This window comes from Lithobates pipiens, unplaced genomic scaffold (genome assembly GCF_037356315.1).
Source record: "Lithobates pipiens isolate NorthernLeopardFrog02 unplaced genomic scaffold, aLitPip1_a1.2 Scaffold_18, whole genome shotgun sequence".
NCBI classification, from domain to species: domain Eukaryota; kingdom Metazoa; phylum Chordata; class Amphibia; order Anura; family Ranidae; genus Lithobates; species Lithobates pipiens.
This window is the reverse complement of record NW_027507758.1, coordinates 415,960,405-415,982,490: the sequence shown is the minus strand read 5'-3', so window position 1 is coordinate 415,982,490 and position 22,086 is coordinate 415,960,405. Positions and strand designations below refer to the sequence as shown.

The 22,086-nt window shown below is 40.0% G+C and overlaps 1 protein-coding gene across 18 annotated transcripts in view; it reads right to left on the bottom strand.

Moving 5' to 3' along the window:
• TNIK (TRAF2 and NCK interacting kinase) overlaps positions 1–22,086 on the bottom strand; it is a 367,731-nt gene that overhangs the window by 103,101 nt on the left and 242,544 nt on the right. For 12 of the 18 annotated variants that reach the window (XM_077487992.1, XM_077487975.1, XM_077487978.1 and 9 more), the window contains exons 13-15: positions 5,052–5,162; positions 3,029–3,115; positions 617–829 (exon numbers count right to left, since the gene is read on the bottom strand). In XM_077487992.1, the coding sequence (XP_077344118.1) occupies positions 617–829; positions 3,029–3,115; positions 5,052–5,162 (411 nt within the window). The remainder of the gene's footprint in view (positions 1–616; positions 830–3,028; positions 3,116–5,051; positions 5,163–22,086) is intronic. The other 6 variants (XM_077487981.1, XM_077487988.1, XM_077487990.1 and 3 more) reach the window with 3 other exon arrangements.

The window sequence follows — 22,086 nt, the reverse complement described above, 5'->3', positions numbered from 1 at the left end:
TTATATTTGCAATGAGAATATAGCCATAGTCATAGTCTGTGAATTTAAATGACCAGGAACTGATGGAACATCATATGACATTTAGGGAAAATTATTTCTGCTTCATACATATATATGAATTTGAGTTATTATGGACTATATTGTAGAGCGTCTTTTTAATCCAGACACAAACTGCCATTACAGATGCTCTTTAAGATCCAAAGGCCAGAACATTGGCTAAAATCTACCAATTAACTAAATCAAAAATTGTATTGCCAGACTTCTTATAAAGAATTGTGGTAGGGCATACTGAATGATGGGTTTATAAGAAGTAAATAATTAAATACGAACCTGAAGCTTAAAAACTGTTCTTGATGAACTGACCATGAAACAAATAATGTTTTATAACCCAAAACAATCATACAATGTTAAATGTTTCATAATAACTCCCAATATATCGAATGACACATCCTTTGTTCATCATTAGTGAATCACCACTGTACAAGACACCAATTTAAAGCAATTATTACAAGTGATTGCATTAAAAAAACATTGTATTAGGTCATCTGGTTAAAATAAAATGCTGTCACCTTGTTTGAATACAAATAGCACTGACCAAATGACAAAGTAGTCATACCTCTTTTGCCCAAGCTGGTTTCTCAGCAGGATTCAGTCCCTCCTTATAGTGATACAGTGGCTTTTTGTCTGGTGGTCTCTGTTCTTGCTGCCTTTGTTGCTGCTGCTGCTGTTGTTGCTGCTGAAGAGAGACCAGATAGTCTCGCTCCTGCTGCAGTTGCCGTTGCAATCTTTCTGCTTGTCTTTGTTCTTCTAGCTGTTTGCGTTTGTATTCCTTTTGGGATAGTGAAACAAATATTTGTAACGGAATTGATTGACAAAACAAGAGCTATCGTTTTATTAATGAAACAATGACTGTATGGTTTTCACAGCAAAATCACAAACACTGAGGATTTTCTACGATGGTAACAATTAATGTAATGGAAGATGAAGATGGATAATGTTTAATCATATTCTCCTAAGCACAACGATGCAAATTCAGGAGCCCGTAAAAAATAAAGTTTGCAATTACACGTCTTACACACCTTACTTGGGATAACTCAGGCACCTGACAGTATAGCTGCAATGTGTACACCTGATTTGACTGAAAAAAAACTAATATTGTTTAAATTATTATTTGCACCTTGCAGGACACCTTGCAACTCTTCTATCATTCATTGTACAGCTCATAATCTTTTGGTCTAATATCTATCACATCTATTATTTATACTTGTTTAGTGCAATACTCTACAGAAATACAAAATATAGGCATAATAGCTCAAATAGGGCAAATTGGGCAATAAAGATATGTATGAAGTGCTCCTGTATAGATACTTGCAACACTACTGTGCAAAATGTTGCTTGAAGTGGGAATTCTTTTATGCATCTGTCAAATTCTGCAACTCTGAGAAATCCAGAAATCCTTTCATTAAGGAACACCCATATATCCTACATCGCTGCAGTAAAACAATATACATCTGCAGAGTCTGAATCAAAAGGTATTACAACCTACAAGCAGTAGGGACATACTGTATGTTCAATCCATATATACATCATATGAACTCAGCTGTCCTTATAGGGAACCTTTCCAGATGGAAACATGGAGATTACCAGTACAGACTTGTCATTCGGCAGCGGATATTAACCTGACTCTGAATTCTCACAAACCCAGAAAAAGTATGCAGGTTCAGACTTAACTTATTCTATGTAGGTGACGGGGAGTCAGCATATCAGCCTTTTTAGAAAAAGGTCAGCCATGGCTGTCCCCATAAGATTTATATTAATATGTATTCTGGATACTTTTGTACTTCAGGCTCATGATTATTTGTTTATTGCAATCATTATAAAAATTTTTTACCACAATTGTATAGACTGGTCAATATGTTATCTCATACTAATTTTACGAACGCCCTCGATAAATTTGTTTTATAACAAAAACCGCCTATATGATTTCACTGGCATCCTACAATACTGTATTACATAAATGGCATTCGGCAGATGGCCTGTTTCAGTGATGCATGTGATTGCTGTACACAGGACTTACATTATTTAACTATGTCATAAATAAATTTTACAGATTTTCAGGGCAGGCAAATAAACTATCTTTCAAAAGAATAAAGCTGATGATCTATAAGGACTAACTTTATACCACTATTATCAACATAACCAAAACATGGTATAATATCATGTAATTGTTACACTGTTCCTATGATCACACCACTCTGTCCTATGGGCCCCATATAGGTTAGGCCTTACTGCCCTGTACTTGCTAATGGGGGTAATGAATGCTACAAGAAGGATATTATTAATGGCCATTAACACTATTCTGCTTACATTTGAGGCATTTTACTTGTGGTTATCTGTGTAGTTCCACTATAGAAACCACAGGCTACTATATAGCAGACCTGTGCAGTGGCAAGGATGTGAATGAAGTCTGATGTGTGTATATATACCATAGTTTTATCATATCTAAGATCTGTATGGGTGTTTTTTTATGAACAGATAAATGTCATATATTACTGCTTCCCAGTCTGTTTCAGTGGATGTTAGTTGATAGTGAGCACAAGTGCACTAAATAAAGGAGATGGCACACCAACTTTGTAGCGAAGATTTGTAGCAGGTAAAAATGTTTCATCTAATTTTCACTGGCCATTCATGCCCAGCTACTGGATTGCTGTGCCTAGGAGTCTGCAAAAACTACTCAGCTAATTATCCAAAGAAAGGGCTGAGAAATACTGCCAAAGCACTCAGACAATATAAACTCAAAACTCTGGGTGGTTGCTCTACAATTGCTTCACTTACCATGTATTTAAATGCTGAATGAAGGGTTCTGAAACAAATACAAATGAATGTGATATCATGGGTGCAAGTACATGCAAGTGTCATGCAACCGGTCATGAAAAAAATGGCATGATAGACAAGCACACAAGGTCTGTCATGCAAGGACACTAGGTGAAGAAGACATGCTGGAAAACAGCACACAAATCTTTATTACCAGAAGCAGAGCTTGTTCCTGCAGTAATTGCTGCTGCAAGATCTCTAACTGCCTCTGCTCTTCCTCTAGCTGTCGCCTGATGTATTCCTGGTATGGGCAGTGTTGGAAAGTAGGAGAAAAGAGAAGACTATACATCAGAGAATACGATATTAGATACCACAGAAATAGAAGGAAATGAAACGAATAGTCATGGAATACATCTTAAGGTGAAAACGCTTTAGGATATTTCCGAGGAAAGTATAATTTTATGTTATACCCTTCCAAGCCAAATGTGATCATTCTTGTGTGCCAATAATTCTGTGTAAATACAAGTATATACAAAAATGTGTCTTCTCGATCTATGCAATGATGTGCAAAAGAAGCATAAATATGGAAATTTCACACTGGTCATGACACCTAGCAGTAGGGATGTTACTGAATACTTCACAACCACTGTCAGTATTATAGATGCATGGATTTATCAGATGTACAAGAACGCTCAGATAACAAATAAATATACGTTTTGAGGCTATACCGAAGGAAGAAGTCAAATGAGATATGTTTAAAAGTGACAACATCCAGAAGTTAAAAAAAATGCTAAATTTATTGTGTCAAAAGAGCAATTGTGTGCAGAACAAATAGACAGGCATGAGATTACCACCTTTTTATGGTCACAAGTTGCCTAGGCTGTCCAGCTGCACCTTGGGTAATTAAGCGGAAGGAAGCCTGATGCCAAATTTTCCAACCATTCATTTCTTGGAGAGATGAGGGGGAAGACGCTCAATGACATCAATTTCACAAGATGCATCTGGACAGCCTAGGCAACTTGTGATGCGAGACTAGTATGTATGTAGAGCCAAAACATTTTTGATAAAGGAAGGGTTAAAATCCCCTAAAATCTCCTATTCTGGGGACAATTATAAGATTTTAGATTGCCCATCACTTTCTGTCTAAGTAACATTGGTCACCAGGACAAGTATAGAGAGAATGAATCTCCCCAGTCGGGGCACAGACTATTGCCATCCAGACAGAAAGTGAGGGGAAATCCCAAAAGTTTTTGGTTGTCACCAAAGCAAGAGTTGAGGGTAATTTATCAAATGGGGACATTTGATGTTGGTGACAACTGTCTAAGATGGCAAATCCCCTAAATTTGGGGATATTTACAGTCACTTCTTGTTGTTTCTACAGGGCTGAAGATGAGTGCAACTCTCTCCAGCAGGACAAGGCCAATAGAAAATAACTTACCTACTCTACTTAAAACCCTTACCTACTCTAACAAAAAAAATAAAAATCTGAAATGTACATACACTTTAGTAGATTTCATGTGTTATTACATTTAATCCAAACTTCCTGAATGACTAAATTATAAATTGCCCCTGCTCTATGGAAAGTGAAAGCCCTAATTTAATGGTCAGCGCACAAAACTCTGTTTGCATGTAAAACTACTTGACCAGCATAACCAATGCAGATTAATACAAAAAAAGTGATAATGCTATCTGACATGCTATCTGACAGTCAACACATAAAGTATAAAATAAAGTAATAATAAGTAATAAAATAAGTAATAAAGTATAAAATAAAACTCTTCTTCTTTATAATATCAAAAATGACTAGGCCTGAGACAAGAAAAACAAATATCTAGTTTTATCATATGAAGAGTGACCCTATTCTGTTGTGTGTTAGCTGAATGGTCAATCAGCAAAATTCAGTGGCGAGAGAGTTACCACAGACACCATTATATTTTGCATTGTATTAACTGCATAACACATCCATGTCCCCCTCACACACACACACACACTGCCATTGCTATATCCTATTTTTAACATGGTCTGAAGTGCTTCTTTGAAGAAATGGAGAAACATATTTTAAAACAACACTACCTGAAATACCTTATGCTCACTTATAGTTAAAGAATGCTTATTTATATGACAATTATGCTTCCATAATTTCACTTTTTTATATTGTGAGAACATCACCATAAAAGCATTCAGTGCTACTCCTGCTCAAATATATCAAATAAAGATTACGTGAAGAAAGGTCAGACCTTCTCATGCTCTGCTCTTCTCCGTTCTTCCTCTCTTCTCATCTGCTCTTCATACCGCCGCCGCTGGTCTCTTTCCTGCTGTTTCCTCACCTCCTTTTCTCTTCTTTGCTGCTGAACAATGACAAGAAATGTTGGGTCAGTGTGTTATGCTTAATGGATGCCTTTGTTCCAATACAGATAAGGCATAGCATTATAATGTATACATCATTTCACGTCTCATTCATTTCCTCAGTTTATTTTAAAATCTTTACTTTTAGCATTTTAGTTATTTGACAAGGTTTAACAAGGTACAGAAAATACAAAAAGTAAAAGTTATTGGGTACAGCCTGTGATAATTTGCATATGTTACCAAGTCATGTCGGTTATGTAGGACCATGTAGGATCCCTTTTACACTGGGAGGCGTTTTTCAGGCGCCCTAGCGCAAAAAAAGCACCTGTAAAGCTCCTGAAAATGCCACATGTGCAAACCCAGTGTGAAAGCCAGAGTGCTTTCACACTGGGATGGTGCGCTGGCAGGATGTTAAAAAAAAATCCTGCAAGCAGCATCTTTGAGGCGCTTTAGGAGCGGTGCCGCAGAATCACCTGCAAAGCACCTCGGCAGCGTCGCTTTTAAACCTTTATTCGGTCACTACCCTGTTTCCCCGAAAATAAGACCTAGCGTGATGGTCGGTGATGGCTGCCATATAAGCCCTACCCCCTAATAAGCCCTACCCTGTTTCCCCGAAAATAAGCCATACCCTGAAAATAAGACCTACATGGACTTTAACTAGGGCTTATATTGCAGCCATCACTGACAATCACGCTACGTCTTATTTTCAGGGAAACAGGGTAGCAGGGATTAAAAACGCCTTGCTAGTGGCCGGAAATCTGCTTTAAAACAATGGTAAAGCACTTCTAAAACTAGTGGCGCTTTACCGCTGATGGCCCCACGCTGTCAGTGTGAAAGGGCTCTAAAGGTGCTTTTACTCCAGCCATAGAAGAGAACAACAGAATCTATCAAATTTGCACACTTGAACTACAATAATACATAGTAAGAGATAAATGTACTCTGTAAGCTCCTTGGTTTATGGTCTATAGAATCGCACCATAATTGTAACAGATTAGTACATGAGAAAACTAGGGATGGGAAACAAGAATAGGGAAGAGAATGGTACAGGAAGTGAGAGCAGAATGAATTTGTAGGAATAGTTGGAAATTAGGAGAGTGAATGCAAGAGGAAAAAAAAAAAAAGGAGGAAGGGGCTTAGGCATTTGTTACTGTCTTCCCAAAGTGCCATTCTGCCCTTCTTAGCCATAATCAGAAAGAAGCACCATTCCTCAACTGTCCCGCTCATGGCCAAGCCAGTAATGCCACATCTTTCTGAAGTGCTCTCCTTCATTCTGCATGGTGAGAGTGAGTTCTTCCATGCAACAAATCTCCCTCACCTTATCCAGCCACTGAGTAATAGGAGATTGTGTCTGTTTTCACATCACAGGCACATAGGCCCTGGCTTCAGTGAGTAGGAGTATAAGGAGTATCTTTTTATACTGCTTCCTTGGGAAGTTGTGCAGGTTCTTGACCTAAATCGACAATTGTAAGTGTTTTAACAATTTCCCTAGCTTTGTTCCAAAAAAGGCATAGGACTGGACAAGAACATTTGCAAGAAAATCCCTTGTGCATCATTATATCTCCAGCATGTGGATAGGGAGGTGGGGAAAAGTTTATGTAATGTCATAGCTCCCAACTGTCCCTGATTTTGAGCAATGTCCCTCTTTCCGGCTACAGCACGGCGCCCAATTGCCGGGAGGGCGCGCGTCTGAGAAATTCTGTGTTGGCCCTGTCCCTTGGACACAGCCAAATACAGATCGTGCTAAATGCCCAATCACAGCAGCCATTTAGCACTTGATCTGATTGTCCAATGAGAGATGATCTCATATGTTAACATATGAGATCATCTCTCATTGCCTGCTCCCCCTCCTCACACAGAGACCACGTGTGATGAGGGAGAGAGACCTGCTGCAGCGTCAGTGTAAAAAATAAAAATAAAATACAGTGCCATATGTCAGTGCCACCTATCAGTGCCAAATGTCCCCAGTGCCACATATAAGTGCCATCTGTCATTAGTGCCGCATCAGTGTCACGTGTCATCAGTGCCACCTATTAGTGCCATCTGTGATCAGTGCCAGGCATTAGTGCCATCTGTCATCAATGCCATGTATCAGTGCCATCTGTCATCGGTGCCATCTGTCAGTGTCACGTGCCATCTTATCAGTGTCATGTGCCATCTTATCAGTGTCCTGTATTAGTGCAATCTGTCATCAGCACCACTTATTAGTGCCATCTGTCATCAGCACCACTTATTAGTGCCATCTGTCATCAGCACCACTTATTAGTGCCATCTGTCATCAGTGTCACGTGTCATCGGTGCCATCTGTCATCAGTGCCACATCAGTGTATTTTGGGGCATCATTTGTGGTATACACATGCCATGTGAGAGAAATAACCTATTACAATGACAATTTTGTGGAAAAAATCATCTTTATTTTGCAAGGAATTGTGGGAAAAAAAATTACATCATCAAAAACCTCACCATGCATCTTACTAAATTCCTTGGAATCCACTTTTTAAAAAAGGGATCATTTGGGGGGTATTTGTACTTTTCTGGCTTGTTAGGGTCACAAGAAATGAGAAGTGTGATCAATTTTTTTAGGATTCGCACCACAGCTTGTAGACTCTCTAACTTTCACAAAGATCAAATAATATCGACTAATTTGGGTTATTTTTACCAAGGATATGTAGCAGTATAAATTGTGGCCAAAATTTATGAAGAAAAATTTATAATTTGTGAAATGTTATCACAGAAACGAAGAAAAATTTGTTTTTTTTTCAAAACTTTTGGTCTTTTTTCATTTATAGCGCAAAAAATAAAAAACACAGAGGTGATCAAATACCACCAAAAGAAAGCTTTATTTGTAAAAAAGGGACATACAATTCATTTGGGTACAGTATTACATGACTGAGTAATTGTCATTCAAAGTGTGAGAGCACTGAAAGCTGAAAATTGGTCTGGTCATTAGGGGGGTTTAAGTGCCCTGTAGGCAAGTGGGTATGGAAAGAGCTATTAAAAAAGCTATTTTAGATAATAAAAATAAAGAATACAAAATGATTTTTTCAGCTAGTTGGACATTGCCATTGCTAAAAGATATGGGCACATATGGAAAATAAATGTTTTGATTCTTGGGTAAAGCTGACCATAGATGGTTTGCATCACGCATGTCACATTTTTACATGCGATTATTGCCAGAGGCTATAACCACTAGTAATAGTCGATGTGTTCTACTGGCAGGGATGGCTTCCCACACTCCCCCACAGGGAGAAAACAATAGCTCAGTGGGTGGGAATCCCCCAACACTGACTGAGTGATTTTCTTTCCTGTAACTACAGGCACTACGAATCGAATCATCTATGGTTTGCCTAATAATGGGGAATAAGAGGTGTAATAAACATAATATTTTGAAAAATGGTTTTGATTTAGGGATTTTAAATGCGGTCCATATTGATTTTTATCAGCTGCAAAAATCCTCTACATTCTTGCCCTAATGTAAAATAAACCTCCCGACAACCTTTTGTATGGTGGGATATGTTCCCTTTCTTTGGGGTTATCTGAATACATATCATCTCATCTATAAGCTAGCCTGAGTTCATATTTAGTACTGCATCTCTGCCCTATTGTCGGCTCGGTTATCTACATGGCACTTCCCTACCCTTAAACCAACCATCAATTAGGTACATATTGCTACTAATATAATATATTATATAATATATATATATATATATATATATATATATATATATATATATATATAGTGTATCTAACAAAAGTGAGTACACCCCTCAAGATTTTGTAAATATTTTATTTTATATCTTTTCATGTAACAACACTGAAGAAATGACACTTTGCTACAATGTAAAGTAGTGAGAGTGTACAGCTCATGCCCGGAAGTAAAAAGGTATTATAAGGCAATTATATTAGCATGATTTTTTGAGTGGGCAAATGTAAACACTAATAAGAGATGGGTAAAGATGGAAGATACACTCTACGCGACACAACTTCAAAAAATGATTTGGATTCCACCGAAATTTAGAACACATTGTATAAATATGCATGCATTAACTAAAATTGTACTTAAATCATGGGATACATTGCATCGAAAAGAAAAATAGAAATACAATTCCCCTTTAATCTCATTAATGGGCACCATTTTTTTTATCCTGGGGAACGGGACATGGATGGGAAAACAAATGGGGAGCGCACAATTAAAGGATATCACAATTCAGGGGAAAATTATGACTCACGGTTGGCATTATTTAAATGATTGAGAATATTTACAAATAAAGCACTTTGTGAGCACAATCCTCCAACCAATCAGAGATGAGAAAGGATCACCCCCAATCTAAAAGCTTTGTGATAAAAAAATACCAGTAAAACACGGAATATCCCAAATGTATGAAATTCTAACAGACTTAGAAGGCCACGGGACCCTACCCTTCATAGAAAAATGGGAACACGATATGGGCACAATATTAGATGAAACACAAATGGTAGGTGCAGTACATAACTATGCAATGGATATAACCTCGATAGAGGCAAATTACAAGTGTATGGTGCGCTGGCATTTGACTCCAGGTAGAATCAATAAACTTCATCCAAATACTGTATTTATTGGCGTATAACACTTTTTCACCATGAAAATCAGGTGCAAATAGCATGTTATACGTCAATACTTCAATTTTATCTGCCTCAGAGAGGACAGCGCGCATGGGGGGGGGGGGGGGGGGGGGGGCGTTACGAGTGCCATCAGATTACATACAGTGGGAATCTCCTGTTTATTTGGCGGCCTCTGTAATAGGAAGTCCTGTCTCCTGGGCCACCATTGGACCAGTGTTCTGTCTATCATAGGAGATTCTCACTGGTAAGGCTGCTGCATTGATGGCAGTGGTGAGACTGCTGCACTGATGGCAATGGTGAGGCTGCATTGATGTGAACTGATGAGGCTGCAGATGGGCACTGACCCTTGTTTGATTAAAAGTTCCTTATTTAAAACGTTATTTTTTTCCCCTGAAACTTCCCTCTTAAAATGAATGTGCGTGTTATACGCTGATAAAAATGGTAATTCCCCACAGTGTTGGACAAATTGTAATCAATTAGGAACAACAATGCATATATGGTGGGACTGCCTGCAGATAAAAGAATACTAGCAGGGAATACTAGAATACACGGAGCAACACCCCTAAAATTGCTTGTTCCATGGAACAACTAAAACTTTGAAACAATATAAGAAAACGTTGGTTCCGTTTCTGCTCAACGCCGCAAAAGGACTTATCCCAAAAAAATGGTTGTGCACTAGGAAACCAACCATAAAAGAGTGGTTACAGAGAGTGGAATATATTAGCAATTCCGAATACCTAAGCAGTGCTGAGCGGGGACGGATCAACGCTTATAGAGCTATCTGGACGAATTGGAATGTTTTCAAAATGAAAAGTATTTGCAGGGAATGCTAGATATAGGCTAAAGTAGAAAGGCAACAAGGATAACAGATCGGGGGGGAGGTAAGGGGGGCTTTGTGACAGGAGATATATATATAAATGAATGATGTTGAGAAGTAATTTACATATTTCTGTCATGTATACGCATAACATTTTTCAATAAAAGAATTATAAAAAACAAAACACTCAGCCATTAATGACTAAACCTCTGGCAACAAAAGTGAGTACACCCCTAAGTGAAAATGTCCAACTTGGGCCCCAATTAGCCACTTTCCCTCTCCGGTATCATGTGACTCGTTAGTGTTACAAGGTCTCAGGTGTGAATGGGGAGCAGGTGTGTTAAATTTGATTTTATCGCTCTCACTCTCTCATACTGGTCACTGGAAGTTCAACATGGCAACTCATGGCAAAGAACTCTCTTAGTATCTGAAAAAAGAGCCTGAAACTGAGCTGCAGCATAGTGGCCAAGACCATACAGTGGTTTAACAGGACAGGTTCCACTCAGAACAGACCTCCCCATGGTCGACTAAAGAAGTAGGAATGCTGCATGCTGCATAAAATTGGTTTGCATGGATGTCGTCCCAAGCAGACAAGCAGACTAAGGACATGGATTACTGGAACCATATCCTGTAGTCTGATGAGACCAAGATAAACTTATTTGGTTCAGATGGTGTCAAGTGTGTGTGGCTGCAATCAGGTGAGGAGTACAAAGACAAGTGTATCTTGCCTACAGTCAAGCATAGTGGTGGGAGTGTCATGGTTTGGGGCTGCATGAGTGCTGCCGCCACTGGGAAGCTACAGTTCATGGAGGGAACCATGTATGCCAACATACTGAAGCAGAGCATGATCCCTTCAGAGACTGGGCCGCAGGACAGTATTCCAATATGATATCAACTCCAAACACACCTCCAAGATGACCACTGCCTTGCTAAAGAAGCTGAGGGTAGAGGCGATGGACTGGCCAAGCATGGATTCAGACCTAAACCCTATTTAGCATCTGTGGGGCATCTTCAAATGGAAGGTGGAGGAGCGTAAGGTCTCTAAAGTCCACCAGCTCCGCAATGTCATCATGGAGGAGTGGAAGAGGACTCCAGTGGCAACCTGTGAAGCTTTGGTGAACTCCATGCCCAAGAGGGTTAAGACAGTGCTGGAAAAGAACGGTGGCCACACAAAATATTGACACTTTGGGCCCAATTTTAACTCTAGGGGTGTACTCATATTTGTTGCCAGCATTTTAGACATTAATGGCTGTGTGTTGAGTTATTTTGAGGGGACAGCAAATTTACACTGTTATACAAGCTGTACACTCAATACTTTACATTGTAGCAAACTGTAATTTCTTCGGCGTTGTCACATGAAAATATACAATAAAATATTTACAAAAATGTGAGGGGTGTACTCACTTTTGTGAGATACTGTGTATATATATATATTTATATATTACACAAACCAGGTCTACGCATCTCTGGAGCTAGTAAATCCATTCCCATATCCAATGAATCCATTTGTTAAAAGGCATTTAAGATTTTCTGATGCATATGTCATTCCCTTTTGGTTACACAGCAAACATATTGCAACTTTTACTTTATTTAAGTATTTAAAATGTACGTGACAGAGTACAAGAGGCAATGCTTCAATACACCTGTGAACAATCTAGGCCATTCCCCAGCTTGAAGTCACTGAGCTCAAGCCACATTCTGGACAAACATTAAAAACATTTCAATGCATCAGTTGAAGCCAAAAAAATATATTTACAGCTTCAGACTGTAAATAATTATCCAACTAGGTTACATTTTATTTTACAATACTGTATTCTTTATTGATCCAATAGGTTAAGCAATTAAGATCACTGTTGGAATTCTCAACAGACCCAAAAACTTGCAGATTTCTGTCTCTGATAACAAGCAAAATTGCTAGAGCTCCAGCTTCCAGACCTGAATCTCTGGCCACATTCTACTGACACTGGTCCCATACACACTATCAGATTTTCTGCTGATTTTTTTCCTTCAGATTTACTAAAACCATATAATATGAGGTCAAACCTTAGGAGTTTTAATTTGTATGAAATCAGGCAGGCCCATGCACTACATGGTTTTGGTAAATCTGAAGACAAAAATCAGCAGAATATCTGATAGTGTATATGGGGCTTAACAGCATTACTATATACTCTCAAAGGGGCTGGGTGCTACTGGAGGAAAAAGGAACCAGGAATGATCTATGTTTACCTCAAATCAAATTTTATGCAGTTCAGGAAAGAAGACAAGTTCAGTCATAAAAATTGTTAAAACATTTAACTTTGCAAAAAGTGGTTATTCATATAGTTTCTTGACAATCATTTACACCATTGATTATTTGTGTTTATGGTACGAATGGTCCACAGTGAATGATTGTCCACCATGTTGGAAAAACACTTTGATAGTTATCATTTTGGCAGCCATTTTTAATACGAGAAAGCAATTATTTTCATGCAAGTTCATCTTTAATCTCGTTATCAAAGGCCGTGACCAGCTTCAGATAAAGATCAGATCACTTCTTAGGATCCAAGTGTTAAAAAGGTATTAGCCCTTGTACACACGGTCGGAGATTCCGACGGAATGTGTCCTATCGGACCGTTTTGTCGGATATTCCGACTGTGTGTGGTCTGCATCGGACTGTTTCCGTCGGAATATCCGACGGACCAAGTTTTCCAACTTGCCGGTAAAATTTTCCGACAAAATGCTCCTATCGGACATACTCCGATCATGTGTAGCCTACTCCGATGGACAAAGTGCCATGCATGCTCAGATCAAATTCCTAGATGGCTACTAGCCTGAACGTAGTCCTGTCATAACGAAATAACGTCATCACGTTATGTACAATCGGATTTTCCGACAACTTAGTCCGACCATGTGTATGCAACATCACTTCCGGACCTCTTCCGGAATTAATCGGTTGGAATTACTCCGACGGATTTGGTTGTCAGAATCTCCGACCGTGTGTACAAGGGCTAAGAGGTAATAAAGGACAGTTCAGACACTCAGACAAACAAAAAAAAATATTAATGTGCTTTGTTAAAATATAGCCTCAGAAATTAGCCCCAAAAATGTGACCCACACAGTGGCAGAGCAGTAGTGGCAGCTGGACCCCACCAAGCCTTTGAAAGTGAGTACAGCTACACCCCAGCTAATCCACAGAATTCCCATTTGCTGAATGTTTGATTTCATTGTTTTCTCCCAGTAAAACAACAAATAGCAAACCTGTTTATACAACATTCCCAATGCATGCATTCATGTTGACCAGTTATCTAAAGGAGTCCAGGTGCAGAGCAGTGCTGATGCTGCATACAACTTAGATGCCGATTCTTCAAAAGCGTAAGATTGAAATAAAAGACAAAATGTATAAATAATTCTCCACTTTTAAATCAATTTGGCATGTAAAACTTGACGGAAATGCTTTTATTTACTGCATGACACCACGACCTTGCCTACCGTAACTAAAAGCTTTATAATTGTCAAACATGGAAGTCTAAACAACGCACTCTGAGCCAAGCAGAGTGTGCACTTTGGTGAAATGGCCACAGGGTAGCAGTGGTGTTCAAAAGAATGAAAGGGGACGTCATGTGGCTAGGTTAACATTAATTGTCTTCTAAAGATAATAAACTCCCTTCCTAAATGACCCTCTAATTAGAGTAATAATTATTATATATCTGAGCATTACACTTAAGACTACTGACATTTTACGATCGCTACTTCTGTTAATATCAGGGCTGAAGAAAGCAACCACAATTATATATGCCCAGAGATGGTTTCAACTTTTAAAAGAATATGCAGTTCTGTAACTGATGGCACAATATAAACTACTCAACACCAAATGTGGTGGTAAAAAATTTAAATTAAAAAAATACAAGCATGAAGAGTAGCCTTGTGCACAATCCAGACTATATATGCAAATTAAGTCAGCAAACATATCATTATTGTGCTTAGATGATTTTGATGCAGGCCAATTGTCCGTGAAAGGTCCTCATTTATCCACGTTATGGTCTATATAGTAGTAGTCACATAACTGGACTTGTTCTGTAATGTTGAAATCTTTTGGTAGCTTATCCATGACACTCCTTTCCTCCTAAGGAGTGTATGAAAAATACCCCAGCATTTAGGGCTGATTCACACCACAATGCATTTGTCCAAGTGCTCTTTACAACACATTTCTGATAGACAATGCATTTCAGTGAGCTGTTCAATGTGTGGCAACAGCTCAAAAAGTACAGCAGGTGCCTTTGTTAAAATCTCATGGCATCAAATCGCTTGATACTCTAGTATCCTTTGGTGCTGCAAATGCATTTGGGGTACAATTAACAAAATAATGTCATCTGTGCTAATCTAAAGAGGGCAGCTTGTTCCCATATGGTATGGGAAATACACACAGAAACATGCATTTCCCACAGCACAAGTGGTGTGGATGGGCTCTGACATCAGGTAGCGAGTTAGGCTGGGTACATACAGAGCAAATATTGGCCATTATTGGCCAGTTCAACAGGAACTAGACAACTGTAAGTCAATATGTACAGCTGTATTTCCAAAAAAGGCCAGTCTAACAACCAGCTTTTGTTGAAGGGACATGCTGGAAAACCAACATCCGATCGGCGCTGTGTGTTCTGATGGGGGGGCAGTCCCCGTGTTATAACACAAAGGCACAGCGAGAGAAAGTTATTCTACAGGTCAGAACCCACTCGTTTGAGGACAGCAAGGGACATATTTTGGACAGAGAGGATAATTAGTTCCTGAGTGGCATAAAAGAGGCCAACTATGGCAAACTCATTATTGAATACTCTATATATAATTCCATTTTACCATTGCTACCTAGCCCTTTTGACAAGCCACATCTTTAGGCATGTAAATCCAAGAATTAATACCTATGAAGCTTTCCTGACACCAAGGATGGAACTATGTAACTAGAATCGGGTAGTTACAAAACCTTTACACCTCTCATCCTTTTCTATGGTAACTGGATAAAGATGTCTGTGCCACCTGTGTGGCTATAAATGCTGAGGTATTTTCCCGACACACATCAAAACTGAAGAAGTGGCTTGGAAAAAAAAGGTCTGGCTAAAAAAGGTATTCAACATAACAGAACATGCTCAGTTAAATGTGACTATTACTAATATATATACACACACATATCTACAGGCCAACTGCATTGCAGAATTGGTGACTCACACCAGAACGCGGTGCGGGAAACCTGCCCTCTGTGTGCGTTTCCCGCATCGCGTTCAAAATCTGTAATAGGTGTCAATTTGCCCCATGTTGGCATGGTGTCCACCTTAGCATTTACAGTGGCAAGGCCATGTAAGACTGGCCAGGAGAGGGATTACTTTGATGCAGTTGGTCAGCTTAACCGCTTCAGCCCTAGAAGATTTTACCTCCTTCCTGACCAGAGCACTTTTTGCGATTCGGTACTGCATCGCTTTAACTGTCAATTGCACGGTTGTGCGATGTTGCACACAAACAAAATTGACATCCTTTTTTTCCCACTAATAGAGCTTTCTTTTGGTGGTATTTTATCACCTCTGCAGTTTTTATTTTTTGCTCTATAAACAAAAAAAGAGCGACAATTGAAAAAAAAAAAAAAACGCTATATTTTTAACTTTTTGCTATAATAAATATCCCCCAAAAATGTATAAAAAAATAAAAAATGTTCCTCAGTTTAGGCTGATATGTATTTTTCTACACACTTTTTTTTGGGGGGGGGGGGGGGGGGGGATTGCAATAAGCATATATTGATTGGTTTGAGCAAAAGTTACAGCGTCTACAAAATAGGGGATAGTTTTATGGCATTTTTATTATTATTATTTTTTTTACTAGTAACGGTAGCGGTCTGCGATTTTTATCAGGACTGCAACATTATGGCAGACACGTCGGACAATTTTGACACATTTTTGGAACCACTAGCATTTATACAGTGATCAGTGCTATAAAAATGCATTGATTACTGTAAAAAATGTCACTGGCAGGGAAGGGGTTAACACTAGGGGGCGATCAAGGGGTTGTGTTCCCTAGTGTGTGTTCTAACTGAAGGGGGAAGAGGACTGTGTAGGGGAGATGACAGATGGCTGTTCATACTCTGTATGAGCAGACGATCTGTCTCTTCTCCCCTCAGAGAACCGGAAACTGTGTGTTTTTCACAGATCCCGGTTCTCAGTGTGCCCAGAGCGAGTGTGGGAGCCCGTCAGTGATCACGACCGCTGGGCACTCACATCGGCTCTGCGGGCGAGCAGGGGGCATACATTCCCCTAGTGGCCAAAAAAGGAAGCGACGTAACACAACAGTGATTCACGCAGCCGAGCAACTGCGGAAGCTGGTCGGCAAGCAGTTAAACATCTATTGCAATATATGTGAACTAAATATCCCTGGTTTTCATTGCATAGTTTTCTAGGAAGGGTGTAGCATTGTGCTGAGGGTCCATCCAGAATTTGTAATAAGAAGTCAATGACACCCCAAACACAGGCTGCAAACTCAGTGCATTTGCCCGCATTGGATGGTAAAGAAATATGGTTGCAGCGAGTTTCCAAAAGTAGTGCTTGCACTACTTTTGGTGCGGTGCGATTTGAGCCTATTCAAAATGAATGGACTGAAATCGCACCGTACAGAACTGCATGCGAATCACACAGTACAGTTCAACACTGTACGTTCCTATGCAATTTCCAGTGTGAACCTACCCTAAGCTTAGTCTGTCTCAGGATAGACCGTCTAGTTCTAAACATATGGCAACTATATTATAATATTCAATATTTAGTGATCTACTACTCAGTCTGCAAGTTTGGATTAGGTGTTGAACTTCTGGACTTGATATATGTATGCCCATACATAATAAACCCCATAACCACTTACTTTTAGCTTACCTACTGTATAGTAGTAGTAGGCAAGTGTGACAGAAAATACAGGAGGATAGATTATACATACATACATACATATATATATATATATATATATATATATATATATATATATATATAAACACACACACACACACACACACATATACATACATGCATATATACACATATACACAGTGCTCAAAAAAATTCAAGAAACACTTTGAAAACACAGCAGTTCTCAATGGGGAAAAATATGCTGGATATCTGTACTGATATGGACTGAGCAATGTGCTATGCCGTGTACACACGGCCAAACTTTTCAACAGCAAAGGTCCGACGGAACGAATACAATTTGACCGTGTGTGGGCTTCATCGGACCTTTGTTGTTCAGACAGACTTTAGATTTAGAACAGGTTTCAAATCTTTCCGACAGACTCGAGTCCGGTCGAAAAATCAGTTTGTCTGTATGCTAGTCCGACGGACGAAAACCGACGCTAGGGCAGCTATTGGCTATGAACTTCCTTATTCTAGTCTGGTCCTACGTCATCACGGTCCAATCCGTCGGACTTTGGTGTGATTGTGTGTGGCCAAGTCTGTTCGTTTGGAAAGTCCGTCGGAAGTCCGCCGAAAGTCCATCGGGAAGACCATCGGACCTAGTCTGCTGGAAAGTCCGGTCATGTGTACACGGCATTAGGAACGAAAGGATGCCATATCGTTTGATGGAAATGAAACAACAGGTGAACTAGATGGGCAGCAATCAGGCTCCACAACATGAATGGTTTTACAGGTGGAAGCCACTGACTTTTTTCGCTACTAATCTCTTCTGACTGGTTTTCACTAGTTTTGCATTTGGCTAGGGTCAGTGTCACTACTGGTAGCATGAGGGAACACTAGACCCTATTGAGGCTGCACAGGCAGTCCAACTCCCGCACGATGGCACATCAATACGTGCCATTACCAGAAGGTTTCAAAAGCATGGAGGAGATTACAGGAGACAGGCAGTTACTCTAGGAGAGCTGGACAGGGCCGTAGAAGGTCCTTAAGCCATCAAGCAAGACCGGTATCTGCTCCTTTGTGCAAGAAGGAACAGGATGAGCACTACCAGAGTCCTACAAAAGGAACTCCAGCAGGACACTGATGTAAATGTCTGACCAAACAATCAGAAACAGACTTCATGAAGGTGGCCTGAGGGCCCAACGTCCTCTAGTGGGCCCTGTAATCACTCCCGGGCACCTTGGAGCTCGACTGGCATTTGCCATTGAATACCAGGAATTTGCAGGACTGCCACTACGTCCTGTGCTTTTCACAGATGAGAGCAAGTTCACCCTGAGCACAGGGGACAAACATGAAGGGTCTGGCAAAGCCATGGAGAATGGTATGCTGCCTGTAACGTCATTCCGCGTGACTGGTTTGGTGGTGGGTCAGTGATAGTCTAGGGAGGCATATTAATGGAGGGACGCACAGACCTGTATAGGCTAGACAATAGCACCCTGACTGCCATTAGGTATCGGGATGAAATCCTTGGACCCATTGTCAGACCCTATGCTGGTGCATGACAATGCCCGGCCTCATGTGTCGAGAGCATGCAGCCGGTTCCTGGAAGATGAATGAGTTTATACTATTGAAGGACTCCCACACTCGCCTAACCCAATAGAACACCTCTGGGACATTATGTTTCAGTTCATCTGATGTTGCCAGGTTGCACCTCAGTCTGTTCAGGAGCTCAGTAATGCCCTGGTTGAGATCTGGGAGGAAATACCCCAGGACACCACCCGTCCTCTCATTAGTTAAATGCCCTGATATTGTCAGGCATGCATACAAGCACATAGGGGCTATACAAACTACTATCATTTTTAGTTGCTGCAATTAAATTTAAGTTAAATGGACTAGCCTGCTGCATCATATTTTCACTTTGATTTTCGGGAGGTCTTTGAATTAACCCCTTTGTAGGTTGATAATTTTACATTTCCATCAAACAACGTGGGATCCTTTCGTTCCTAACACATTACCCAGTCCATATCAGTATAGCTATGCGGCTTGATATATATCCTCATTGAGATCTGATGCGTTTTCAAAGTGTTCCTTTAATTTTTTTTAAGCAGTGTCTGTATGTGTGTGTGTGTGTGTGTATATATATATATATATATATATATATATACACACACACACACACACATATTACAGTATCTAATATCTAGCTATAGAAATTACACTTTGCTACAATGTAAAGTAGTGAGTGTACAGCTTGTATAACAGTGTAAATTTGTTGTCCCCTCAAAATAACTCAACACACAGCCATTAATGTCTAAACGGAGCTGGTGGATATTAGAAACCTTGCTCTCCTCCACCTTCAGTCTGAAGATGCCCCACAGATGCTCAATAGGGGTTAGGTCTGGAGACATGCTTGGCCAGTCCATCACCTTTACCTTCAGCTTCTTTAGGAAGGCAATGATCATCTTGGAGGTGTGTTTGGGGTTATTATCATGTTGGAATACTGCCCTACGGCCCAGTCTCCAAAGAGAGGGGATCATGCTCTGCTTCAGTATGTCAAAGTACATGTTGTCATTCATGGTTCCCTCACTGAATGGTAGCTCCCAAGTGCCGACAGCACACTTGCAGCCCCAGATGATGACACTCTCATGATCACGCCTGACTGTCGTTGCACCACCACACACGATTGACACCACCTGAACCAAATATGTTTATCTTGGTCTACTCAGACCACAGGACCTAGTTCCAGTCCAGGTCCTTGCTTGTCTTCAGCCTGTTTGCAGGCTTTCTTGTGCATAATTTAGAAGAGGCATCCTACTGGGATGACAACCATGCAGACCAATTTGATGCAGTGTGCGGCGTATAGTCTGAGCACTGCAAGGCTGACCCCCCACCCCTTCAACCTCTGCAACAATGCTGGCAGCACTCATATGTCTATTTCCCAAAGACAACCTCTGGATATGACACTGAGTACGTGCACTCAACTTCTTTGGTCGACCATGGCGAGGTCTGTTCAGAGTAAAACCTGTCCTGTTAAACCGCTGTTTGGTCTTGGCCACCATGCTGCAGCGCCGTTTCAGCACCTTGGCAAGCTTCTTATAGCCTAGGCCATCTTTCTTCAGATCCTCAGAGAGTCCTTTGCCATGAGGTGCCATGTTGAACTTCCAATGACCAATATGAGACAGTGAGAGCGATAACAACAAATTTAACATACCTGCTCCCCATTCACACCTGAGAACTTGTAACACTAATGAGTCACATGACACCAGGGAGGGAAAATGGCTAATTGGGCCCAATTTGGACATTTTCACTTAGGGATGTACTCACTTTTGTTGCAAGTGGTTTAGACATTAATGACTGTCTGTTGAGTTATTTTGAGGGGACAGCAAATTTACACTGTTATACAAGCTGTACACACACTACTTTACATTGTAGCAAAGTGTTATTTCTTCAGTGTCGTCACATGAAAAGATATAATACATTTACAAAAATGTGAGGGGTGTACTCACTTTTGTGAGATACTGTGTGTATATATCTACACACATTATATATATATATATATATATATATATATATATATAGAGAGAGAGAGAGAGAGAGAGAGAGAGAGAGAGAAAAAGAGAGAGAGAGATATGTATATGTGTACATATATCCATATGTATATGTATAGATATCTATATGTATAGATATGTATAGATTCTAGCCTGTAAAGGCACTCACTAAACAGATACATCAATAGCTGCATGGATTATTTTTTTACCCTGTCATTGAATGCGCTGCTGAAGTGCAAAGGGAATCATTACCCTTTCAAGGATGTTCTCTCTATAAATACTAAAGAAAAAGGACAGCTATAGAGGGGATAATGACACCCCATTATCAAGGCAGCAGCAGCAATGACAATCTCCAGAATGGGCTGTAAAAGTTAGCTTGTGCAGCCTGCTATGATTTGTTTGGGGTTTTGTCTGTTCTAAGAACTATATGAGATCATATTTCACGGAATACACTTGCGCCAACACGATGGGGCAGGTTGTGATTTCTAAATTGTGTATTTTTTTTTTTAAAACGACAGGAGTGGGAGAAACAGGCTAAGCATGATAGCAGTAACAAAACTTAGGACATATTAAACAACAAATAAATCCCTTTCACCAGACACTGACAGTGAATCAATGCAATTTAAATGACATACATCCGGAAAATTCATCTGCAGTAAATGTTTTGCAAGAGTCACATTCACTGCTTTATATATATGTCCCTAAGCCCTTGTTCACATTGAACGAGGCTTTGAAATCGAGCAACTTCATCTGAAATCGCATGCAGTTGCACACAAAAACGGCAAAGGTAGTGCAGGAGCTACTTTTGTAAATTGGTGTTGTGGCATCGCACCGATTGGAACGGTGCCAACCCGGCTGCGACTTGTCGTGCAATTTGACCTGTCAACTCACATGACAAATTGCTTCAATGTGAAAGAGGGCTTAGTTTATAATCATACCCCCCATGTGCACCTTTCTGCAACAAAGATTGTAGGAAGAGTATACTGCACAGAAAAAGTTGTTCATACTGAGACAGATTTTAGTGTATATAGTGATTCGGTAGTATTTGATGAATAACAATTTGTGAACCTGACCAAAACACATGGCGGGATGGGGGGGGGGGGGGGCGGGGGTT